This window comes from Camelina sativa, chromosome 20 (genome assembly GCF_030686135.1).
Source record: "Camelina sativa cultivar CO46 ecotype springtype chromosome 20, ASM3068613v1".
NCBI lineage: Eukaryota > Viridiplantae > Streptophyta > Magnoliopsida > Brassicales > Brassicaceae > Camelina > Camelina sativa.
The window spans coordinates 19,421,633-19,443,801 of NC_141899.1; the positions used below are offsets into that span (position 1 = coordinate 19,421,633).

Sequence of the window (22,169 nt, forward strand, 5' to 3'; positions counted from 1 at the left end):
TCCTTTATTCTCTGTTTGTCCTTCTTCTCTTCTTCGTACGGATACTATGGCTCAAACCGGGTTATTGGTTTCTCAGAGGTCTTCGGAGAGTTTGTCGGGGTCTACTGGTAAGCTGAAGATTAAGATCCCAAGGTTTGATAACTCGGCACTCATCGAAGGGTATGCAAAGACACTCATTGGTCGATGCATGAACCCTGCGATGCAGGACATGAAGGCTCTTTTGTTTATGCTGCCAAAGATCTGGAAGATTGAAGAGAGGGTTGTGGGTGCGGACCTGGGTATGGGGCGTTTTCAGTTTGATTTTGATCAAGAGGAAGATATTTTGGAGGTTCTGAAGATGGAACCTTACCACTTTGATCATTGGATGCTCTCCCTGGTCAGGTGGGAACCGGTGGTGGACCATAAGTATCCGTACCTCATCAAGTTCTGGGTCCGCATGATGGGAGTCCCACTTCATTTTTGGGCAGACGAGACCTTCCGCAGCATTGGTTCAGACCTGGGAGAGGTTGTAGAGGTTGACATCGATACTGGTCGGTTTCAAGTCTTGTTCGATGGTTTTAAGCCATTAGTGTTTGAAGCTTCGGTCGAGTTCCATAGTGGTGAAGAAACGGTGGTAACCCTGCGGTACGAGAGGTTATATGGCTATTGTCGCCGGTGTTTCAGCCTGTGCCATGATGTTTCCCGTTGCCCGTTATTTGGTAATACGGGGAAACAACAACAGGCAGGTGGGTCGGATCCTCGTCCTGAGGATAGGTTACAGAGTTACAAGGGAGCAGTTGCGGGTGGTTCTAGTTCTGGTTCTGGCTCAGGTATGCGAGGGGCTCATCCCCAGGGTCCTGCTGTAGGAGGAGAAAGGGGTGCTGGAGGTGGTCAGCGTGACAATCATCGCCACAAACAAGGTTTTGGACACAAGTCAAAACGGGGCCGTAGGGAATTTCAACCAAAGGAGCAAGCTCCACCACATGTCCCGATGACTGATACCATTGCATTGATTGCGGGTGAGGGTGTTGGTCCAACTCAGGGTACGGATGAGGGTGTAGGGATCTCCCTTTCAGCGACAGAGCAAAAGTTGATTGACGCTTTTGTGGTGTCTCCTACGGAGGAGGTTGCTGTTTCTTCTGATCAATCTCTGATTCAGGGGGCTCTTCCGCTGACTGTTGTGGTCCCTTCTGGTGAGAATAATCCGGTGTGCAAGAACCTCTTTCCTGCATCTGACACTCACAATGTTACTACTCGGGATATGGTTCAGGACCAGCAGGAGGATCTCTTTTCTGCTGCTTTGAGTGATTTGCTGGCTCAGGAGTTTCAGCTCCCTGATGCACAAGAGATCGGAGGTCTGGGTCCGATTATGGAGGAACATGGGGTCGCATCTGGGTTAGCCTCTGAGGAGGTTCAACCCATCGTTGATGAGGAGGTGACGTTTGTCACCAAGGACTCTGGTCTAGGGGAGTCCCAGGAGCAGGATCTTCATGACGATGAGGATACCCTCGCTAAGGAGGGTGACCATACGGCTTCGGAGCAGGGAATCAAGGCAAAGAATGGGGTTCTACCACCTCGGTCCAAATCAGTCAAGAACAAAGGGGTCCTTCCTGGTGCAAGCACTAAGAAGCGAAACCTTTATGCATTAGCTTCGCCGCGCAAAAGACTTGGTTCGTCGGTTTCGACGGTGGGAGGAGGAGTGCAAGGGAGTGCAGGTCCTACTCATGGAGGAAAACCTCCAACTAATCCTGGTAATTGATGTTAAGTGTCTGTTTGTGCTGGCAAGGAGAGGTGGGTCTAATTCATCTCATCTGTTATTGGTGTTTCTTCCACAAGAAGACTGTGTTCTGGCGTAGTCGGGTTTTTATCTCTCCTTTTCTTTCTCTTGGTTTCAATAATACTATAATGGGTGCCCCATTGGTTCACTTTTGTTTTTTGCTTCAGTTCCCTTTAAAAAGGGTTTTTTCGCAAATTCAGGCTCTGACCTGTTGTAACCTTTTCATAAGAACAATAATAAAACTATGCTGGTGTCTTTGTTCTTACTATGGGGTATTTTCCTGTTGGTCACAGCGTTTCTCTCAGTTTCGGACCACTGTTTTTGTCTTCGTGTGTTGGATATTTCATTGGGGATTTTTATTATGCCTATGGGATAATTTCAATCTGGACTGGGGTCTAAGGTATTGCATCAATATACCACAGCCTCTTAGTTTTTCTTTGGTTGTTTCTCGTTTTTGGAGTTTCACACTCGGACCAGGCTGGTGTTGTGGGCCTTGGGCCTTAGTGGATATTATTGGTGGTTTTCGGACTAAAGTGGTGTTCTTTACTTTGGTTATTTGTCCGTGGTCTGGACGGGTAGCATTATGTGGTCTTAACCACATTTTTTTGGGGGTTTAATTAATGAATATTATCAGTTGGAATTGTCAAGGCCTAGGTAACAAGGCAACAATCGGCAATCTGCGGGATCTATGGCATAAACATCGCCCGGATTTTTTGTTTTTGATGGAAACAAAACAGCCTCGTGTGGTTCTGGAAAAATATATAGGGCATTTTGGCTACACAGATTTAACCACAGTGGAACCTATTGGTTCAAGTGGGGGCTTGGCACTTTTTTACAGTCAAGCGGATTTTAATGTTACAATTTTATTTGAGTCTAATCGGTTAATCGACATTGAAGCGGTTTATAAAGGACGGGTCATTTATTTAACGTTCGTTTATGGTGATCCAGTCCCGAAGAACCGTGACATGGTGTGGGAGCGGTTATTGCGTATTGGTGTGTCTCGGTCCTCTCCATGGTTTACTGTTGGTGATTTCAATGAATTAACTGGTAATCATGAGAAACGAGGAGGCAAATTACGGCATCCGTCTTCATTTCTTCCTTTCAATGGAATGATCCAAGATTGTGGTTTTCTGGAATTTCCATTCCTAGGAGATTGCTTATCTTGGCGAGGTTGGCGGGATAAAAAGCCAATCCGGTGTCGGTTGGATAGAGCCCTCGGCAATGAAGATTGGCATGATCTATTTCCAGATACGGTACTCGAGTATTTACCTATGATTGCCTCTGATCATAAGCCCGTTGTGGTCAATATAGGGGCAAAAAGGCCACGGGGAAAAAGACGTTTTATGTTTGACCCACGGTGGATTGGGAAGGAAGGGTTGATGGAGGCAATCGAGGCAGGATGGGTTGGGGGGACTCCTCAGAGCTCACCCAATTTTTTAGATAAAATTGTAATTTGTAGACGGGCTATTTCTAGGTGGCGTAAGGACCACGTTCCTTTTGGTAGGGAAACAATTGAGGATCTAAAGTGCCAGTTGTCTGTCGCGCAGGCTGACGATGCAACTCCACTTTCGGTTATCGCTGATTTAAATGCTAGACTGTGGGAAGCCTATAAGGATGAGGAGGTGTATTGGTATTTGAAGAGTCGCAATAAATGGATGCAGATGGGCGACCAAAATTCAAAGTACTTTCACGCTCTGACCAAGCAAAGACGGGCCCGCAATCGGATCATTGGTCTTTATGATAAAAATGAGATTTGGTCTACGGAGGATGAGGACATCTGCAATATTGCAGTATCGTATTTTGCTGATCTGTTTACAACATTACATCCGACAAATTTTGATGAGGTCTTACGTGAGGTACACCCAGTGATTACAGCTGAGGCCAATGCTCAGTTAACAGCCCGGGTCACAGAATCAGAGGTCCGCGCGGCTTTATTTATGATGCATCCGGATAAGGCTCCGGGTCCAGATGGGATGACCGCTTTGTTTTACCAAAAAGCGTGGCAGATTGTTAAAGGAGACCTTGTCTCACTAGTTAATGGTTTTTTCGAGGAGGGGGTTTTTGATAGAGGTTTGAATACTACGCATATCTGTCTCATTCCGAAGGTGGCTAAGCCGACTCGGATGACGGAGCTGCGTCCAATTAGTTTGTGTAACGTGGGATATAAGATTATTTCTAAGATCATGTGTCAACGGCTAAAGAAGCTTTTACCGGACCTTATTTCAGAAACACAATCAGCTTTCGTCCCGGGAAGGCTCATTTCGGATAACATCCTGATTGCTCAGGAGATGTTTCACGGCTTACGGACTAATCCGTCTTGTAAAGGGAAATTTATGGCTATTAAGACAGATATGAGCAAGGCATATGACAGGGTGGAATGGGAGTTTATTGACAAATTACTTCACAAGATGGGGTTTGATGAGAAATGGATTAGATGGATTATGTTTTGTGTTAGTTCGGTGGAGTACAAAGTTCTTCTGAATGGTCAACCGAATGGTCTGATTATTCCGGAAAGGGGATTACGACAAGGAGATCCTTTATCTCCTTATTTATTTATTTTATGCACAGAGGTTTTAATTGCCAACATTCGGAAGGCGGAAGCAGAAAAATTAATTACAGGGATTAAGGTGGCCAACAAATGCCCCCCAATCACCCATCTCTTATTTGCGGATGACAGTCTTTTTTTCTGTAAGGTCGCCAAGGACCAATGTGAGGCCATCTTGAGGATTTTACGGAATTATGAGGCCGCCTCGGGTCAGCAAATTAATTTTGCGAAATCCTCCATCCAGTTTGGTCACACGGTTGCGGAACAGACAAAACTGGAGATTCAAGGGGTTCTAGGGATCACAGCTCAGGGTGGTATGGGATCGTACTTGGGGCTGCCCGAGAGTTTAGGGGGGTCGAAAACAAAAGTGTTTTCGTTTGTCCGGGAACGATTGCAGGGTCGAACGACGGGTTGGTCGGCGAGACTGCTCTCTAAAGGAGGGAAGGAGGTTATGATCAAATCGATTGCTACTGCGGTACCGACGTTTGTGATGTCTTGCTTTCGGCTACCGAAGACGATCACATCCAAATTGTCCAGTGCGGTGGCAAATTTTTGGTGGAGTTCGGATGGAAGGACGGGTGGTATGCACTGGCTTGCCTGGGAGAAGCTTTGTTGTAGTAAGCAACAGGGCGGCTTAGGGTTTCGGAATGTCGATGATTTTAATTCGGCTTTGCTGGCAAAACAATTATGGAGGCTTATTGAATATCCGGATTCTTTGTTTGCCAGGATTCTTAAGGGTCGGTACTATCGGAACTCGGATCCCATGGAACCGATTCGTTCCTACTCTCCTTCCTACGGGTGGAGGAGTATAATTTCAGCTCGCTCTCTGGTACAAAAAGGGCTTATTAAACGTGTTGGTTCGGGCGAGTCCATTTCAATATGGACTGACCCCTGGATACCAGCTCAATCCCCGAGACCAGCTCTTAGTAAGGGCCCTTTTAAGGACCCTTCTCTTAAAATCTCACACTTGATTGATTCTCGGACACGTTCATGGCGGATGGATGTGCTCTCGGACCACTTTGATCCTGGCGATGTTGCATTGATAGGTGCACTGCCCTTAGGAAGCTGCCCCAAGGATGATACTCTTGGTTGGCATTTTACGAAAAATGGGAGGTATACTGTTAAGTCTGGCTATCATGTGGCCCGTTTGACGAAAACAGGGCCTTTTAAGGCGGTTGGGGTCGGACCAGAGATTACTTCTCTTCTGGCTAGTGTTTGGAAGGTGCGTTGCCCACCAAAACTGCACCATTTTATGTGGCAGGTTTTGTCAGGGTGTATCCCGGTTTCACGAAATTTGCGGAAACGTGGCATTTCATGTGATTTGTCCTGCTCACGTTGTGGTGCAGAGGAGGAGACAGTAAATCATGTCTTGTTCCTTTGCCCCCCGGCACGTCAGGTGTGGGCATTATCCCAGGTACCGGTCGGTTCACAGTGTTTTCCGGTGGAGTCAGTTTTTGCAAATATGGATCATTTATTGGACCCCAATAGCCCGGGCTCTCATGTGTCCGCTTTCCCGTGGATTTTGTGGTATTTATGGAAGGCGCGTAATGCAAAGGTTTTCGAAAATATTACAGAACGCCCAGAGGAAACGGTCCGGATAGCTGAAGGTGAGGCTGTATCCTGGCATAAGGCTCAGGAGGGAGGTGAAGATGGGGTTAACTCTGACCAACCTACGGTAGCCGAATCCCGCCCACAGCGGCCCAACGGCTCTCTACCTTTGTTCTTTACAGGTTACCGATGTTTTGTGGATGGTTCTTGGAAATCCAATGATCGGTTCGCAGGAGCAGGGTGGTTCTGTATCCAGCCCCATGACCCAAGGCCAGGAAGGGGTGCTACTAATTTCCGGCAAAGTCTTTCCCCCTTACACGCTGAAGTGGAAGCCTTCATTTGGGCAATGCGCTGCATGATCGGACACGATTACTGTGATGTGGCTTTCTACTCGGACTGCGCTGACTTGGTGAAGATGGTGTCTTCACCGCACGACTGGCCGGCTTTCTCGACTTACCTACATGACATAAGGACGGACAGGGAGGAGTTCTCTTCCTTTTCCTTATCTTATATTTCCAGAGATGCAAATTCAAAAGCGGATCTTCTTGCACGCTATGCGCGCACTTCCCCGCAAAGTGTTCTGTATGTAAACAAGTTCCCTACGCATTGGCTCGTTTGAGCTAATCTATTGTTGTCAAAAAAAAAAAAAAAAAAAACTACCCATAATGTTATTATACAAGATGGAGGAGGGGAGAGAGGGAGAGAGGGAGGGAGGAGAGAGAAAGAAAACAAAAAAAAATATGAAAAATTTGAGAAAAGTAAATATTGTGTTTGTTCATGTTTTAAAAATAAAAATAAAATTAAAATCTAAAATACAACAAAATTCATGGATATTGAATAATATTTTTTTAACCTTATTTTAAAATGCACCACACATACACACAATCCAATAATAATAGATTTTAATGTTTCTGCGCTTGAGATTTATTTGGAATACTTATACTAAAAACAACACGGAAAATAGAAAACAGTACGGCCGACGCCAATAACTGAAATGATTTCAAATGGCAGCGCAAGAGATGGGTTGTCGGTGATAGGTTTGTCTCGCAGCGGAGGACATGGTGATCTGGATATGATGGTTTTGTTAACAAATCTATGGTTGGGTCTGTCTCTGTTTTGGGTCTCCACAAGGACCACAATGATAGCCTACGTCACTCCGATTCTCGCTGTTAGAGATCTCTTTCCTCTCCACAGAGGCGTAATTGTCCGTGTGATGATGATTAAGTTCATTCACGATGTATTTCCGAGTATGCTCGGCCTTCTCGATCTGACGACAATGATTGTTGACAGTGTTTTGTTTCAAATTTACGGTCCTCGACATCTATGGGTTCCCGGAATCAAATATGAAGCACTTATCGTGAAGATTTACAACGACGTCTTTGATGTGGAAGGTATAATCGGATGGGATTACATCAGTAGCAAGCGAAATTCTCTGATACACACAAGGACACCGATACGGACTAATTGGTATCGGATTGTCGGGATTTCAAAACTTTTTCCACAAGCAATGGGTTTCTTTTATGTGATGTGGAGTTTCAAACAAAGAATGTCAATAAGGCATACATATCACATTCAAGTAAGATGGCTGATGAAGAAGGGACATAACATGTTTAATAACATGATAGCGAGTAAGGCTTATGGAACAACTAAGCATCGTCAAATTCTCTTTTTCATGTTTTGTTATCTTCAATATATGGCACATATATCTGCTTATGTAATAATTTGTTTTGTGAAATTTTGTATTTGCTATGTACCTGCTGTAATACCTTACTGATTAATGACAGTTATTGGAAGGAAAAAAAAAAGATTTAATGTATTTTTTCAAATACATGACTAAATATATTTTTTTTGTTGTCAACAAAAGATTAGCTCAGATGAGCCAGTGCGAAGGGAAATTGTTTACATACAAAACATTATGTGGAGATGTGCGCGCACAGCGTGCCAGGAGATCCGCTTTTACATTTGCATTCCTAGGAATAAAAGATAAGGAAAAAGATGAAAACTCCTCCCTGTGATATCATCGAGATATGTGGAGAACGCCGGCCTGTCGTGTGGCAAAGACACCATCTCCACCAAATCAGCGCAGTCTGAGTAAAACACCACATCATGGTAATCATGTCCGATCATGCAGCGCATCGCCCAAATGAAAGCCTCGACTTCAGCGTGTAAGGGGGAAAGACTTCGTCGAAAGTTAGTAGCTCTCATGCTTGGCATCGGATCCTGAGACTGGGTACAAAACCAGCCAGCTCCTGCGAAATGGTCGCCTGCGTTCCAAGAGCCATCAACGAAACAACGATAGCCTGAAAAGAACATGGAAAGAGAAGTGGGTGGCCCCCGAAAACGAGAGTCAGCAACCATTGGCTGGAAAATTGAATCTGCATCTTCACCCTCCTCCTGAGCCTGCTGCCAGGACAAAGCCTCACCTTCAGCTACCCGAACCACCTCCTCTGGCCACTCCGTAATATTTTCAAAAACCTTTGCATTACGCGCTTTCCATAAATACCACAAAATCCACGGGAAAGCTGACACATGGGAACCCGGGCTTTTGGGATCCAAGAAATGATCCATATTAACGTAAACAGACTCCACCGGGAAACAGTGTGATCCTACCGGTATCTGAGATAGAGCCCACACCTGACGCGCTGGTGGACAAAGAAACAGAACATGATTAACTGTTTCCTCCTCCGCACCACAACGTGAACAGCCCAAATCACACGCGAGACCACGCCGCCGTAAGTTTCTGGAAACAGGATTACACCCAGACAATACTTGCCACATAAAGTGGTGGAGTTTTGATGGGCAACGGACCTTCCAAACACTAGCTAGAAGAGAGGTAATCTCTGGTCCCTCACCAAGCGCCTTAAAAGGCCCGGAGATCGTCATACGTGCCGCATGATAACCAGACTTAACCGTATACCTCCCATTCTTCGTAAAATGCCAACCAAGAGAGTCCTCCTTTTGATTACTATGACTAAATAATTCTTGATTGTAAAATACATCTAACTCAATTAAAATACAGCATTTAATAATACCCCTTTAATTGATCTTCAGACTTATTATTAAAACATTCGAAATATGAATTGACATGTTGATTTATAAAATAGTTGGAATTTTTTTAACCGTTAACTTATTTTCTATTGTTCATCGATATATATTTTTTGGAAATTTTGTCGGAAGTGCCATTTTCATAATTAAAGTTGTGAGAAATGCAACTTTCATTTTTCCTTTCCAATTATATCATTTGCTATTTTTGCACCATAGGATAAAAAGACCATAATACCCTTTCAAATAAAAAAGTAAAGAAAATTTAAAAAAGTCATTGACTTTTGGAAGCGTTTTGGAACTGACAAAATAGTGATGATGCAACTGTTTCTTCTTTAATTAAACTTTGTTTAGAGTAATTATCATTGTTTAGTATTAAACCTAAACTCATATGGAAATAAAAGAGATTGAAGTTGGTGATGTTCTTCGGTCAGTAATATGGTTGTCCTCCGAGAGTTCATCAATTTCAGACTTGCGCGATAGACAACAAATATATTAGTTTGATGGACTTAATGTTTAAAAAAAAAAAAAATTGGTCCATCTACAAAGTAATAGACAACATGGGTTGGATAGACAAAAGTAAGCCTATTGTGGTCCACATAAAAGATTGTTGTCCTCTGAGAGTTCACCAATGTTAGGCTGGACGTCTTCAAACCTGTGCGAAGGACAATACATATGTGAGTTCGATGGACTTAAGGTTTTAAAATAAAAAATTGTTCCATAAGAAACTTAATAGACAACATGGTTGGATAGACAAAAAGTAAGTGGTCTAGAAATGAAAATGTAGTGGACTAAATAAAGATAAAACTGGTCCATAGAGATATACCTTCAATGTGCAGTAACATTGTTGTCCTCCGAGAGTTTACCAATGTTCGTATGAACGTCTTCAGACCTGTGAGATAGACAACATATATGTTAGCGTGATGGACTTAATGTTCTAAACTAAAAATTGGTCTACCAGGAGCTTAATAAACAACATAGTTGGATAGACAAAAAGCAAACGTATTGTGGTCCAAAAATGAAAATGCAGTGGACTAAACCAAATTTAAGACTGGTCCACAGAGATATCCTTCTTTGTGCACTAACATTATTGTCCTCTAAGAATTCACCAATGTCAGCATGAACGTTTTCGGACCTGTGTGATAGACAACAAACATGTAGTGTGATGGACTTAATGTTATAAAAAAAACAATTGGTCTATTAAGAACTTAAGAGCATGCATCTCCAATAAATACTTTATATATAGAGTATGCAAACTTCAAAAATAAAGTATGAAAGCTTTTTTTTCCAAGAGTATACTTCATATATGAAGTTTTTAAAATAAGTATTTTACATTATAGTCCTTATATTATTTATAATTACTTTAAAATCATAAAACTTTTATAAACAACTCTAAAACATACATTAAAATGTTACACACAATATTAATTTATAAAACATTACATTTGGAGATCTTGGAGGTTCGAGATCAAATTTAGGTGATTATTAGTATTGTTCTAGTATTTTCATGTAATTTTATTTCATTGTGTTACTTTATTTTGTACTCCCTCCGTTTCAAAATATAAGATGTTTTGGAGAAGTTTGTTGTTTCATAATATAGGATGCTTTCAAATTTCAATGCAACTTTTAGATTAGTTTAGTATTTTATATTATGCAGTATTGTTTCTGATTGGTTGAACTTGTTAAAAGTAAAGACTTTTTAATCTGCGTGCTTTGCTTAAAACATCCTATATTTTGAAACAGAGGGAGTATTAAATATGTTTAGTATCATATTTTGTGTAATATTTGTTGTAATATTATGTAATTTTTAGAAAATATTAATATTTTAGTTTTATTTAAAACGTATTTCATTAATTTTATATGTAACAATTAAATTTATAAGAATATATGTTACATACTTTGAAGTGATAAAATTTTAGGACTAAAATGATAAAAAAAATAATTTATGAGATTTTTTATGAGATATATAATTTTAGGGATTAAAATGCAAAAAAAGAAAAAGATGAAACTTCAAATTTGGAGTTTCACTATTTAAAACTCCAAATTATAAAGTATTGAAGTATCTTTTGTAGGACATAAAACTTTAAATTTGAGAAGATAAAGTATCTCTTGGAGATGCCCTAATAGACAACATCGTTGGATAGACAAAAAGTAAGCATATTCTGGATCAAAAAGATAAAAATTGGTCCATAGAGACACCTTCATTGGTCAGTCATATTGTTATCCTCCGAGAGTTCTCAAATGTCAAACTGAGCATCCACCAAATTCCGTTCATCAGCGAAAGCGGACCTGGTCCAATATCAAAGGACGAGTTTCGTCCGTCAGCAAAAATGGATCTGGTCTACTAAATAGGTTTAAGGACAAGTTTGTGGTGGACAAACATGGTTAGGTGTTGAATCTGGTCCTTCGGAGATTCACCATTTTCTGTTACCTGCGAGAGGCGCCTCTGGGATGATGGTCTTCGCTGCTGGACATAAGTTTCTGAAGACTGACCGCCAACAAATTTAGGATAAGAAGATGAGAGAGAAACCTAAAACAACAAAATCAGAAAAGCATCATTAGGGAAAGGGGAGATTCAGACGGCGGCTTGATACTGAAGAAGGAGGAAGAGAAAAATCGAGGGTTATAAGGAGAAAGAAAGAATTTTGTGTTTAACGATGTTGCAATTAAGTATTCTGCCTTCTTTATGTTAAAACTTTAAAAAATAAAATAATTCTGAATAAGAAAGAAGAAAGATATAATAGTCATTGAAAATAGCTGTGTGGCAGGCGGGAATATGTCATCGTGTATGGTAGATCCGGCAATATTCTCTATTTTTTTTTGTCGACTTTGTATACTCATGGTATACTAATATACTTACTTCATTTTACATTAACTTATCAATAGGATGGAGTTTTTATTCCTAACCATTCGAGCATCTATGAAGCCGAAGATCTTCAACATCCGTCTTGAATTTGATTGTAAGAGCTTGGTCCAAGCGATCAACTCTACAACACCGTTGCTAGAAATTTATGGCATCCTCACTGACATTAAAATTAGCATTCTACCGTTTAAATCATTCTCCTGTTGTTTCATTCCTAGAGCAGCCATCGCGCAGGCTAAGTCAATTGCAAACCTTGCTCTTTCGATGTACGCATCAAACATTGCTTAAGACTTTATAAAAATTGGGTTGATCAGAAAAAGAAAATATCAATAATATGCTCTCACAGTGAGAACAAAACAAATAGCTAGAGTAACAAAAGTTACATAATCATTTAGCAAAAACCACTTCCTTTGTCTCCATAAGACTGACTGAAAAAAAAAAAAATCAAAAGAAACCACGCATACGAAAGAGAAGGAAAGGTGTCAGCTTCAATTAGCTTCCCTTTCGGCTCCATGAGGGGAAACAACAACCCTGCAAATGACAATTTACAATTGACGTAAACTTAAATATGATGGATATAGTCAAAATTTGAATGATGATTCGTTTATTATGAGCTTAAAATAATTTACTAAAAAAATTAGGGACAATTTGAAAACTATACTAAATTTGAAAAGAAATTTGAAAATTACACTTAATCTTATAGTTATTTGAAAACTACACATTTTGAAATGAAAATGGACAGAAATATCCTTATTATTAAATAATTTTAACAATTAAATAAAAAAAATAAAAACTTAACTTATATTTAGAAGTAAATCAACTTTAAAAATAAATTCCTTTTTAAAATTGTTAAATTCGGAATTAATTATTTAATAATTTAAATTAGAACGAAAATTACTTATTGTATTTTAAATAATGATTACATGAATAAATTTTTGATCTTAAAATTTTGATTAAAGAAAAAGAATTTAAATATTTTTGTTGATATTATTTAGATTTTAATTTATTTAAAAATAAATAATTCAAGATTATACAATTTATAATATATATATATATATATCAATGTTTTAGACTTATTTTAATCAAGGTTGATTTATTTATAATATCGACTTTTTAAACAATCGTTTTGTTTTTTTACTTCTGTTGACTTAATTATCTTTGTCATCGACTTATATTAGAACAGTTGACTTATGTTATGTCTAGTGGATTTATAACATAGTCGATTTTTTTAACTGTTGACTTATTTTTTTTGTTCATCGATTTATATTTGTTTTCTGTTGATTTTTTTATTTATTGTTGACTTATTATATTCTACATTGATTTATTAATAAGGGTGATATTTTGAATGGTTGACTTAAATTTAATTTTTGTCGACTTATTTATTTTTCCATCGATTTATTTTAAAATTGTCGACTTTTTTTTTTGTTTGATTGTTTTTTTACAAAGTCGACTTTTGATGATGTTGACTTATTTGTTTTGTTTGTTGATTTATTTTTTTCCCGTTGATTTGTTTGGTCTTAGTAGACTTATTTCATTTTAAGTTGACTTATTAATATGATTGACTTTTTTAATTGTCGACTTATATTTTATTTCTGCTGGTTTATGTTTTTTCTTTGTTGACTTATATTAAAAAGTCTATTCTTTTATTAATTGATTTGTTACATAGTCGATTTTTTTGAACTGTTGATTTATTTTCTAAAAGCTCACAATTTATTAAATGAAAACTAATATTATCTAAAACATTTACTAAACATAAATAGAAAAAAGAAAATTTCTAATTAATTTAATTTTTATTTTTATATAATAAATTTTTAAAATTGAATTACTACATATTACCAGATCTTTAATCATGATTTAACAGATTATTGGATCGTGATCCACGATCTTAATTTATTTTAATTTATTTATTTTATCTTAGTTTAATCTTTTAGTTATTGATTAATATTATATATAATAAATTAATTCATAGTTTTTTTAAAAACAATTCAGAAAAATTTTGAATATCTAGTTTACATTATTTTTAAAAATAAAATTTTCAAATAAATTAATTTAATTATATTGTATTTAACTGTAATTTTTGTCATTTTTGTATTGTTTCTGTTTTATAAAACAACTTTTTTTATCTGAATTTTAATTTTCTTTATTGGTTAATATTTTCCATAATAAGCTACTTCATCATTATCAAAAAAAATTCAATATCTAAAATATAAACAGTGATTTTTAAAAATAATTTTCTAACAATGATAAGTTTAATTATTTTGTGTTTATATTTTAATATTTAATTAATTATTAATTAAGGGTATATGTTATTTATTTTACCTTAATTTAATCTTTAGTTATTGATTAATATTATATATAAAAAATTAATTCATAATTTTTTAAAAAACAATTCAGAAAAATTTCGAATATCTAGTTTACATATTATTTTTAAAAATAAAATTTTTTAATAAATTAATTTAATTATATTGTATTTAGTTTAATTTAATTTGTAACCAAGGACAAAATAGTCATTTAGTTCAATCTATAAGGTACATTTCAAAGACTTAAAAGATTTAGTATAGAGTTCAAATTTCCTGTTAAGTTTGAGGTATGTATTCTAATTTTTTCAAAAAATTAAGATTATAATAACACCTGTTCTTTTTTTTTTGGATTAAGAATCAGGGCATGTTTTTTTTTTTTTTTTTTTTCAAACAGAATCAGGGCATGTAACTTAGGGGGTGTTATTGGATTGTGGTTTTTAAAGGAGTTTGATGTATTTAAGAATCAGGTGTTATTCAATTGGGTATTTTTAAAAATCCATTAAAATCTAGTGTTATTCAATATCTACTGGATTTTGTGTGATTTTGGATTTCAACGTACTTTGCTTCTAAAATATGAACAAACATAATACCACACTTTTCTCAATCATTTCATTTTCTTCTCCTTTCTTTAGATGGATCTCTAGCCTTTGACATATTATTGTTTGATTTTTTTTCTCAATCCTTTTATATAATCACACTTATTCATCAGATATGTATTATTTTTGAGAATTTTTTTTTTGTGTTCTTTAACTTTTTTTTCTGGGTTCATGATCTATAACTTTTTTTTTTGGTTTATGATATAATCACACTTTTTTTTTTCTGGGTTCAATCTCTGTTTCCTCCTCCTCAAACCCTTTGTATATAATCACACTTATTCATCAGATCTGTGTTTTTTTTGTATTCTTTAATTTTTTTTTCTGGGTTCATGACATCTGGGTTCTTTAATTACACCAAAAATCTGGATTGAAAACAAATACAGTTTAATTCAAGTTTTCTATGACATGTATAAAAGTCTGGGTGTTATTAATTTAATATAACTTTGGTGTATAACACAATTTATGGATATATATATATATTTTTTTCTAACAATAACTTTTTAAAAAATCCATAACAATCACCAAAAATACATTATCAATGACTTTCAAATCCAACTTATATGCATTATAAAGTCCACACAAATGCATTAGACTTTTAAATCCACTATTGTCCTAGGTTAATTAAAATCTATTAAAATCCTCAATCCAATAACACCCCCTTAGTCTTTACCCAAATATTTCGACTTGATCTCGGAGAGAAACAACTTAAGAAATGTTGTAGTCTTTTAGTTCTTTTTAATAGTAATAATAGATGTTATCCCTGATATAATTATTTTACAAAGTATACATCTTATATACACCATTTATTTCATAAAGAGTGTCATTTTAAGGTTTTAATCTTGTTGTACAAAGAGTGTCGTTTTGTATTTCCAAATTCCAATACAATTTTAAGACTAAATATTCTTTCTTATTCCTACTATTTCAGCTTATTAATTAGAGAGAGGGTAATATGTAGTGTATTACTAAAGGTTAAAAATGAAATTTGTCTATTTTTCTTAATTTGTGTAAAAGTATTAGAATGACATTCTTTATGAAACAGATAGAGTATATGATATATCATTCGGAGTTTTTAACCAAAGAAAGTGTATAAATAACATTACTAGTCTAATATGGGAAACATAAGAAGATATATTCTGTTTGCCAAAAAAAAAATATATATATATATATTAGCTAGCGTTAATATTCGATATCTTTTCCGTTTACAAGCTAACGACATAATCCTACAGCAATTTAGTCGTGGGACTCTTGTTCTTTGGTCTTTGTAATAGAATGGATAACACATTAATTAGTTTGTCCCTGAATTTGTCAAATTAATTTTACAACCAAGTCTTTCATGGAAATATTATAAAGGCGAATAAGTATTTGTGATCTCTACTTTTGATGTGTGGCTGTACTTTCTAATTCTAGTGAATTTTGTTCAAATATTCCTATGAAAAAATAAATAAAAGAATAGTTACCTTGGGACTAGTAGAAGGTAATGGTTGGTGGTGTTGGTCGTTGATGGGTCGAGTCGGGGTGCTATGATCGGTTCCATTATAAGATCTCGCATGGTTTCTATCTTCTTTCACTTTGTCAAAGATGAGTGTGTAACTCTGATTCTCCATGTTCGAACCCGATCCAGGAAACGGTGGAATAGTCGCCACCTAATTGACAAAATACACTTGCTTAGCTATATATAGTGTATTATGAATTGTGACACATTTTTGTAACAGAAAATGGTGAAAATATCCATACCCTTTCACTACTTTGACCTCTAAGATTGCGTATCGGCCGCATCAGGACATGATCACGTGGTTGCCGCCTATTTGTTTCCGATGGATTTCCGAGTGATCTGCCTCCTCCACCGTATGGTTGATGGTTGTACGTTTCTTGTGTGGGCGGAGCTCTAACTCTGTTGTTTCTTTCATTGTGTGCAGGAGACGGTCTGAATTCGTTGTCTTCTCTGCTACTAAATCTTTCCTGCCTAGGTCTTACATTGTGGTTTTGTGGTTGGTCGTGCCTAGAATTTCGATTCTGTGCAAGGCTTGGATTCATTTCTGGATATTCATTCGGGTTAGAAACGTTCATACTCTTCTTGCTCTTGCTCGCTTTTTCGAACACGACGGTGAATGGAGCATCTTCGGTCCAATCTCCGAATTTGGGCACGTGTGAACGATTCTATAACCACAATAAAACATTTGCAAGAAAAAAGAAACACAAGTATTCTTAGAAAGCTCATATTACACAATACCATATGTTTGAGAGTTATGGACCATATATAGTATACCGTATAAATAAAGGGGTTGTTCACCCTGAAACTTTATTTTTGGTAAAATGTTAGAGCTATAATTAGAAACCTTACGGTGCAGGAATTAACAGACAACTCCGTAGAAGCTATTCATAATTTCATTATGTACCGAAACCATATGTTGATGTTAAGGAGACGACCATATAAGAATTCCAAATTCATACGAGAAAATGAAAAAAAATGTGAAATATGTCAATAGAGTCAAACATAAGAAAATCTTCTGACGATACTGCAGATTTGGTGATATGACATACTGACGATAATTTTATAGGATCCATAATCCATTTGTAGGTAAAGGTATCCAAATATATTTGGTAACTTCACATAGAGGTTAGAATAAAAACAAACAATTATAGAAGAAAAGTTTTAAGATATCAACATAAACAAAAAAAAAAGACTTACTGCCATATTTCTGAATCTCCAGTAGCCAGAAATGAAGAATGTCTTCAATGGCTCTAAGACAAAGAGAGGTTATCGAGAAAGAGGTAAGAGACGTGTATACACGAAAGGCGTTGACAATTCATATAGTCATTGACTTGTCTTTCTTGTGATTACGTAGAACGACGACTCCTTCTACGGCGTTGATTGGTCTTCCTTTGCATCCTTAATGATTAACGAATACTTCCAACGAACGAGTAACAACACGCCTCATGCTTGTTTATACATTAAAAAAAAAAAATTGCATACTAGGAATTATCCGATCACATGAAAATTATAGTTAATTGGGATCTAATTACCTAATTGACTCTTGAGTTTTGACCATAAGGAACAAAAAAAAAAAATTGGAGAGCCGATTGATAAGGACAACATGAGCAGATTTCATAGCAAAAAATAAAATAAAAGATGTACTAATTAATTCAATTTGAGCCTAATTCAAATATAAGACATCCCAAAATTATTGTCTCACTTTGTGCCAAATAAGTTTAACGAAAATGAAGTTTACAAGTCACTTCATTCTGGAGAAGACTATCTAACTCTTTTTTTTTAAGGTTCACTTATCCTTCAAATACATGTAATCTACATCGGAGAAGATATACCCAAAATGCTTTTATGTAGCATAGATCCTTTTAATTCTTACGTTAGACATCTCTTAATCATCTTCAACTTTTTGGTTTCATGTTACCTGTTTAATGGACATATTCAGTGAAAATTTTCCCTTGTAGGTTCGACAAAATCTCCTGCAAAATATATTGAAAACATTGGTGGAGAATTTTACGAAAATTATAAGTCACTAAAGCTCAGAAAGAATCTTAAAACACAATAGCAAAGCAGTTTCCTCACTCCTGGTGTTGCCACGTCAGCATCTCTTTCTGGTTAAAAGGCCTAATTTCAAAAAGTTATCCAAATTTCATTTTTCTTCTATTCTTGGGCATAATCTTTTATAGGTCCATTTTTTGTTTTCCCTGGAAGTCTAACCCCTGGCTATCCTCCATTCGGCTGTTCTCCGAGTTGCGACCTCAACTATCTCTCCCCCTCTAGATTAAGTTTACCATCGATCTCAAATTAAAGGTTGCCACTCCACACCTTTTCACTGCCTCTCTTGTCTTTCATCTCCATAGTAACGGTTTCGTGTTTAATGGCCATTCATGAACATCGATGATCTCTCTTTTGATTCAACACCCACAAAGCTTTCTTCAATTGCCGGAAGTTTCAGTCCTATATAATGTTGTCGCTTACAATTTCATGCTTCTAAGATTGTACTTTGTCTCTTACTTTACTTTGCCACGGCCTCTGCCCACAGATTGTAGCTGTGACCGCCTCCTTTTGACCAGCCATTCGTGTTTGTCCCAATCCGAGCCAATGCAGACCCGCGAAAGATGGCTTGCTTAGCCATCTCAATGCTCCAGTCGTTAAGCTCACACAGTTATGGACATTGAGCTTCCTCAATTGTTTGCTTCCTCCCTCTGCTTGTCTTTCTTTTGTAGCCAGCAACTCTACCGAAGAATCTGTTACGTGAAAGCAACTTATGATACTTAGTGTTAAAGCCTTGCAATAACGCGTGATTGTATAGATGGCTCTGTCTGATATTCCTGGCATGTGACCAAGATCAAGTGTTGATAATGTTTTGCTGATTGTTCCTTCAATTAAACTAAATAGTGGCACCTCGACATTAATACTTTTAACACACACAAACGTAACTGCAACAAACGTCGACTCTATAAAGGACGGAAGAAAAAATAGTAAAAAAATATACTCTCCAACTTCCAAAAAATGCAACGAAACACACTCTACTCACTTGACGAACTACCAACGACGTGCTCGGAGATATAATCTCAAGAGCTGCTCGGATTTCACGAAAAATGGTTAGGCATATTATGCTAGCATCACTAGACCTTGCAAAGGCAGCCCAAGATCATCGAGTTTACAAGAATATCAACCTAAGACCACTAGCAATGCATCTACTTGCAGCAATAAGCAAGTACCAAGATCTAATGGTAAAATGCATTGCAAGTGGAAATGTGGAGGCACACTACATCAAAGGAATCCAGGAGTATTTTCACAACAACAACACATAAGAAGGGTTGGAACACTTGAAAAAGGCAGCAAAAAGTAATTATGCAAACAGTATTTACCTTTACGGGAATGTGAAGTTGTGCAGGGGTGACACTGAGGAAGGCCAAATGTGGCTGGAAAGAAAACAAAGCAAAGTGTGATCAATGCTAGAAAAATAACAAGACGTCCTTACACAATATCAATGTGCAAAAACTACAATGCTACTTCACTACTTTGAGAGAAGTTCAACCAACAATCATCTGTAGCCTCACTGATATGGAAAATAGATGCCCTCATTGCTACTTCTTTTAGCTAAACGATCGACAATATGGTTTATGAATGTTATCATCCTTTAATAATGACCTATATTTCCAATGTAAGAGTTCTTTACAAGTTCTCTTGTTCAAATCTATGTTGCATGGAAACGGAAACGGATACGCGGAAACGAAACGTTTCGGAAATGGGAAATGGGTTTTTTCAAAAATTAAGTAATGGAAACGTGTAGGAAACGTATATACATATATATAGATATATAGATATAGAGAGATATAATAAATCCCCAAACATAAAAACCATATTAAAAAAATCTGAAACAACACAAATTCAAAACATAAATATTAAATAGTTTAATTAAAAGTAAAACCGTAAAAAAATAAACGTTCAAAATCAAATTTTTGACCAGCATCGCCATATATTTAAGGAGTTTAACTTTTAAGCTACTAATTATATTATATTTTTTATCATTATATGTATCATGAATTCTTATATTTTCAATTTATTTATTTATTAAATTTTGAAATTATAAAAAAGAGTTTCCGTCGTGTTTCCAAAACGGAAACGGAGTTTCCATCGTGTTTCCAAAACGGAAACGGAGTTTCCATCGTGTTTCCAAACATATATTTTTAGGAATCGTGTTTCTGTGACTTGTTTCCGAGTTTCCACGAGTTTCCGTTTCCGAAACGTTTTGGAAACGGGAAACGCATCTCAAAAAGAGTTTCCATGCAACATAGGTTCAAATATTATGTCGATGTGTCCAATCTCAAACAATTGAAAATACAACAAAAAAGGAAACAACTTATGAAAATCAATAGCGCAGCATGCCAACATAAGTCACGTATATTACGAACAACTATGAACACGAGGATAAATATATTAGCAAAATGGTGTTTACCTATAAGATATAAAATTGTTATGCACGAAGAACAACTTCAAAGAAAAATACAGCAAACAAAAACAAGGTCGCAAAAGTACAAAAGGGAAGACCGATCAAAACAGGGGAATTAGGAAAAAAAAAAACAGGATGAAGGTAACGAAACAAAAACAGAGTAAACCTAATTTGGCACCTATTGAGACATCTATCACCAAACTAAAAAAAAAGGTAAGAGATGCAGACACTAACAAACCATAAAAGAGACGCTAAAAAAGATTAGTAAATGAAATCGAGCCAAAACCAAGGCTCCCGAAAAGTAGCAAAAAACAGCAGAACCAGTAGTATTTCAGAATCAATACATACGCAAACAGAAATCCACAAAAAACGAAAAATTTCAAAAAGAGCAAATCAGAAAACAGAGTAAATCCAGCCAAATACTGAGATGGTCCTAATGAAACTCAAATTACAACAACCTTCTTAAAAGAGTCGATTACTTAATTAGAGAATGAAAGGTACACATGGGAGAACCAATTAACACAGATGGTCAACGAACTAACCAGGGGAGTACCAATTATCCACCACCGATGCGAAGCCAAGACAAAACCTTCCCAAAGGTGCCAAAAAAATTAAATTTTTCTGTATCGACACAATGAATGCTTCAAAACAAAGAACGCCCATCAAAATGAGATCTACAAGCCTACTACTATCCTTCAGATTGAAATATTGATACACACCATTTCGTCCAACAACCGATATACAAAGAAAAAAAAACACAACTACAAGACACAAGCTATTTCCTAAAAGGACAAATACATCCTCAAATCAATAAAACCCAATCTAGACCCAAAACAGCACTATCTTTAAAGGCCTAAACGAATATTTGGGCCCAATCAATGTAAGAAATATATATATATATATATATATATATATATATATAAACACCCGAATGTAAGTAAATTAAAAACCTATTACTAACTTACAAACTTTGTAACACAATCACAAAAAAAAAAAAAATTGACAAACATTCTCACACATTTCATTTAATACGTATTTTGAAAAAAAAACAAGGAACTACAACCACATATAGAAACATACAAAAAACAAGCAATCAAACGGATAACAGGTAAAAGAAACAATGCAAAAACAAAACCAAATTTTAAAATAAACATAACTAATATAAAATAAAAATGTACAACTAAACAGTAGATTGTACTTAATGCAAAAAAAGCAAACAAAAAAGCCAAAATGACCATTTTTCAAAAAAAAAACACAAAAAATATCAACCAAGATATAAAGAGAAAATAACAATAAAAAGAAAATAACAAAACACTTTATAAATATCCACCAAAAACACATATCACACTCTAATCAAACTCCCGCGCTGAGCACGGACCAAATACTAGACAATGACAAAATGACAAATAATAATAAATTAATCAGAACTAACAATTACAGCAAAACAACAATTTTAAGTACATAATGTTAACTTCTCATCATAATTATTTTATAAAACATGAACAAAACACAGAAAATGATCTTAAATTTTGAAAAGTAAAAAGCACACTAAATTATAATTACTGCAAAACCTA

The 22,169-nt window shown here is 36.2% G+C and overlaps 4 protein-coding genes and 1 long non-coding RNA gene across 7 annotated transcripts; 2 read left to right on the plus strand and 3 right to left on the minus strand.

The window, feature by feature from the left end:
* Nucleotides 1–137: 137 nt before the first annotated feature.
* LOC147919169 (uncharacterized) lies at nt 138–1,738 on the plus strand. The gene has a single exon (XM_087503876.1). It carries the CDS (start codon nt 188–190, stop codon nt 1,736–1,738), a length of 1,551 nt encoding a protein of 516 aa, XP_087360002.1. The 5' UTR covers nt 138–187.
* Nucleotides 1,739–6,653: 4,915 nt separating this feature from the next.
* On the plus strand, nt 6,654–7,712 carry LOC109131320 (uncharacterized). The gene has a single exon (XM_019242135.2). The coding sequence runs from the start codon at nt 6,844–6,846 to the stop codon at nt 7,621–7,623; it is 780 nt and encodes a 259-aa protein (XP_019097680.1). The 5' UTR covers nt 6,654–6,843; the 3' UTR covers nt 7,624–7,712.
* A 93-nt stretch (nt 7,713–7,805) lies between these two features.
* Nucleotides 7,806–8,732, minus strand: LOC147919170 (uncharacterized). The gene has a single exon (XM_087503877.1). The coding sequence runs from the start codon at nt 8,730–8,732 to the stop codon at nt 7,806–7,808; it is 927 nt and encodes a 308-aa protein (XP_087360003.1).
* A 2,086-nt stretch (nt 8,733–10,818) lies between these two features.
* LOC147919171 (uncharacterized) lies at nt 10,819–11,878 on the minus strand. Of its 2 annotated transcripts, none has more exons than XR_015592921.1 (2): nt 11,273–11,878; nt 10,819–11,180 (listed from the first exon to the last, which is right to left on the minus strand). It is a non-coding gene; the product is annotated as an uncharacterized LOC147919171 (long non-coding RNA). The 2 variants fall into 2 exon arrangements; XR_015592922.1 differs by having other exon boundaries at nt 11,323–11,597.
* A 182-nt stretch (nt 11,879–12,060) lies between these two features.
* Nucleotides 12,061–17,570, minus strand: LOC104770924 (RPM1-interacting protein 4). 2 transcript variants are annotated; one of them, XM_010495402.3, is made up of 4 exons: nt 17,340–17,570; nt 16,385–16,807; nt 16,108–16,293; nt 12,061–12,285 (listed from the first exon to the last, which is right to left on the minus strand). In XM_010495402.3, the coding sequence occupies exons 1-4, from the start codon at nt 17,343–17,345 to the stop codon at nt 12,247–12,249; spliced, it is 654 nt and encodes a 217-aa protein (XP_010493704.1). In that variant the 5' UTR covers nt 17,346–17,570; the 3' UTR covers nt 12,061–12,246. The 2 variants fall into 2 exon arrangements, with proteins under 2 accessions (XP_010493704.1, XP_087361236.1); XM_087505110.1 differs by having other exon boundaries at nt 16,917–17,385.
* Between the last annotated feature and the right edge of the window lie 4,599 nt (nt 17,571–22,169).

What these genes read in the sequence shown, in the direction of transcription:
- LOC147919169 (XM_087503876.1), top strand. Translation starts at nt 188, where the DNA reads ATGAACCCTGCGATGCAGGACATGAAGGCTCTTTTGTTTATGCTGCCA.
- LOC147919170 (XM_087503877.1), bottom strand. Translation starts at nt 8,732, where the DNA reads ATGACGATCTCCGGGCCTTTTAAGGCGCTTGGTGAGGGACCAGAGATT.
- LOC109131320 (XM_019242135.2), top strand. Translation starts at nt 6,844, where the DNA reads ATGATTTCAAATGGCAGCGCAAGAGATGGGTTGTCGGTGATAGGTTTG.
- LOC104770924 (XM_010495402.3), bottom strand. An exon ending in GAGGTCAAAGTAGTGAAAGG is followed by an intron (nt 16,294 to 16,384) that starts GTATGGATATTT and finishes TTTGTCAATTAG; the next exon opens with GTGGCGACTATTCCACCGTT. An exon ending in TACCTTCTACTAGTCCCAAG is followed by an intron (nt 12,286 to 16,107) that starts GTAACTATTCTT and finishes TGTCATTTGCAG; the next exon opens with GGTTGTTGTTTCCCCTCATG.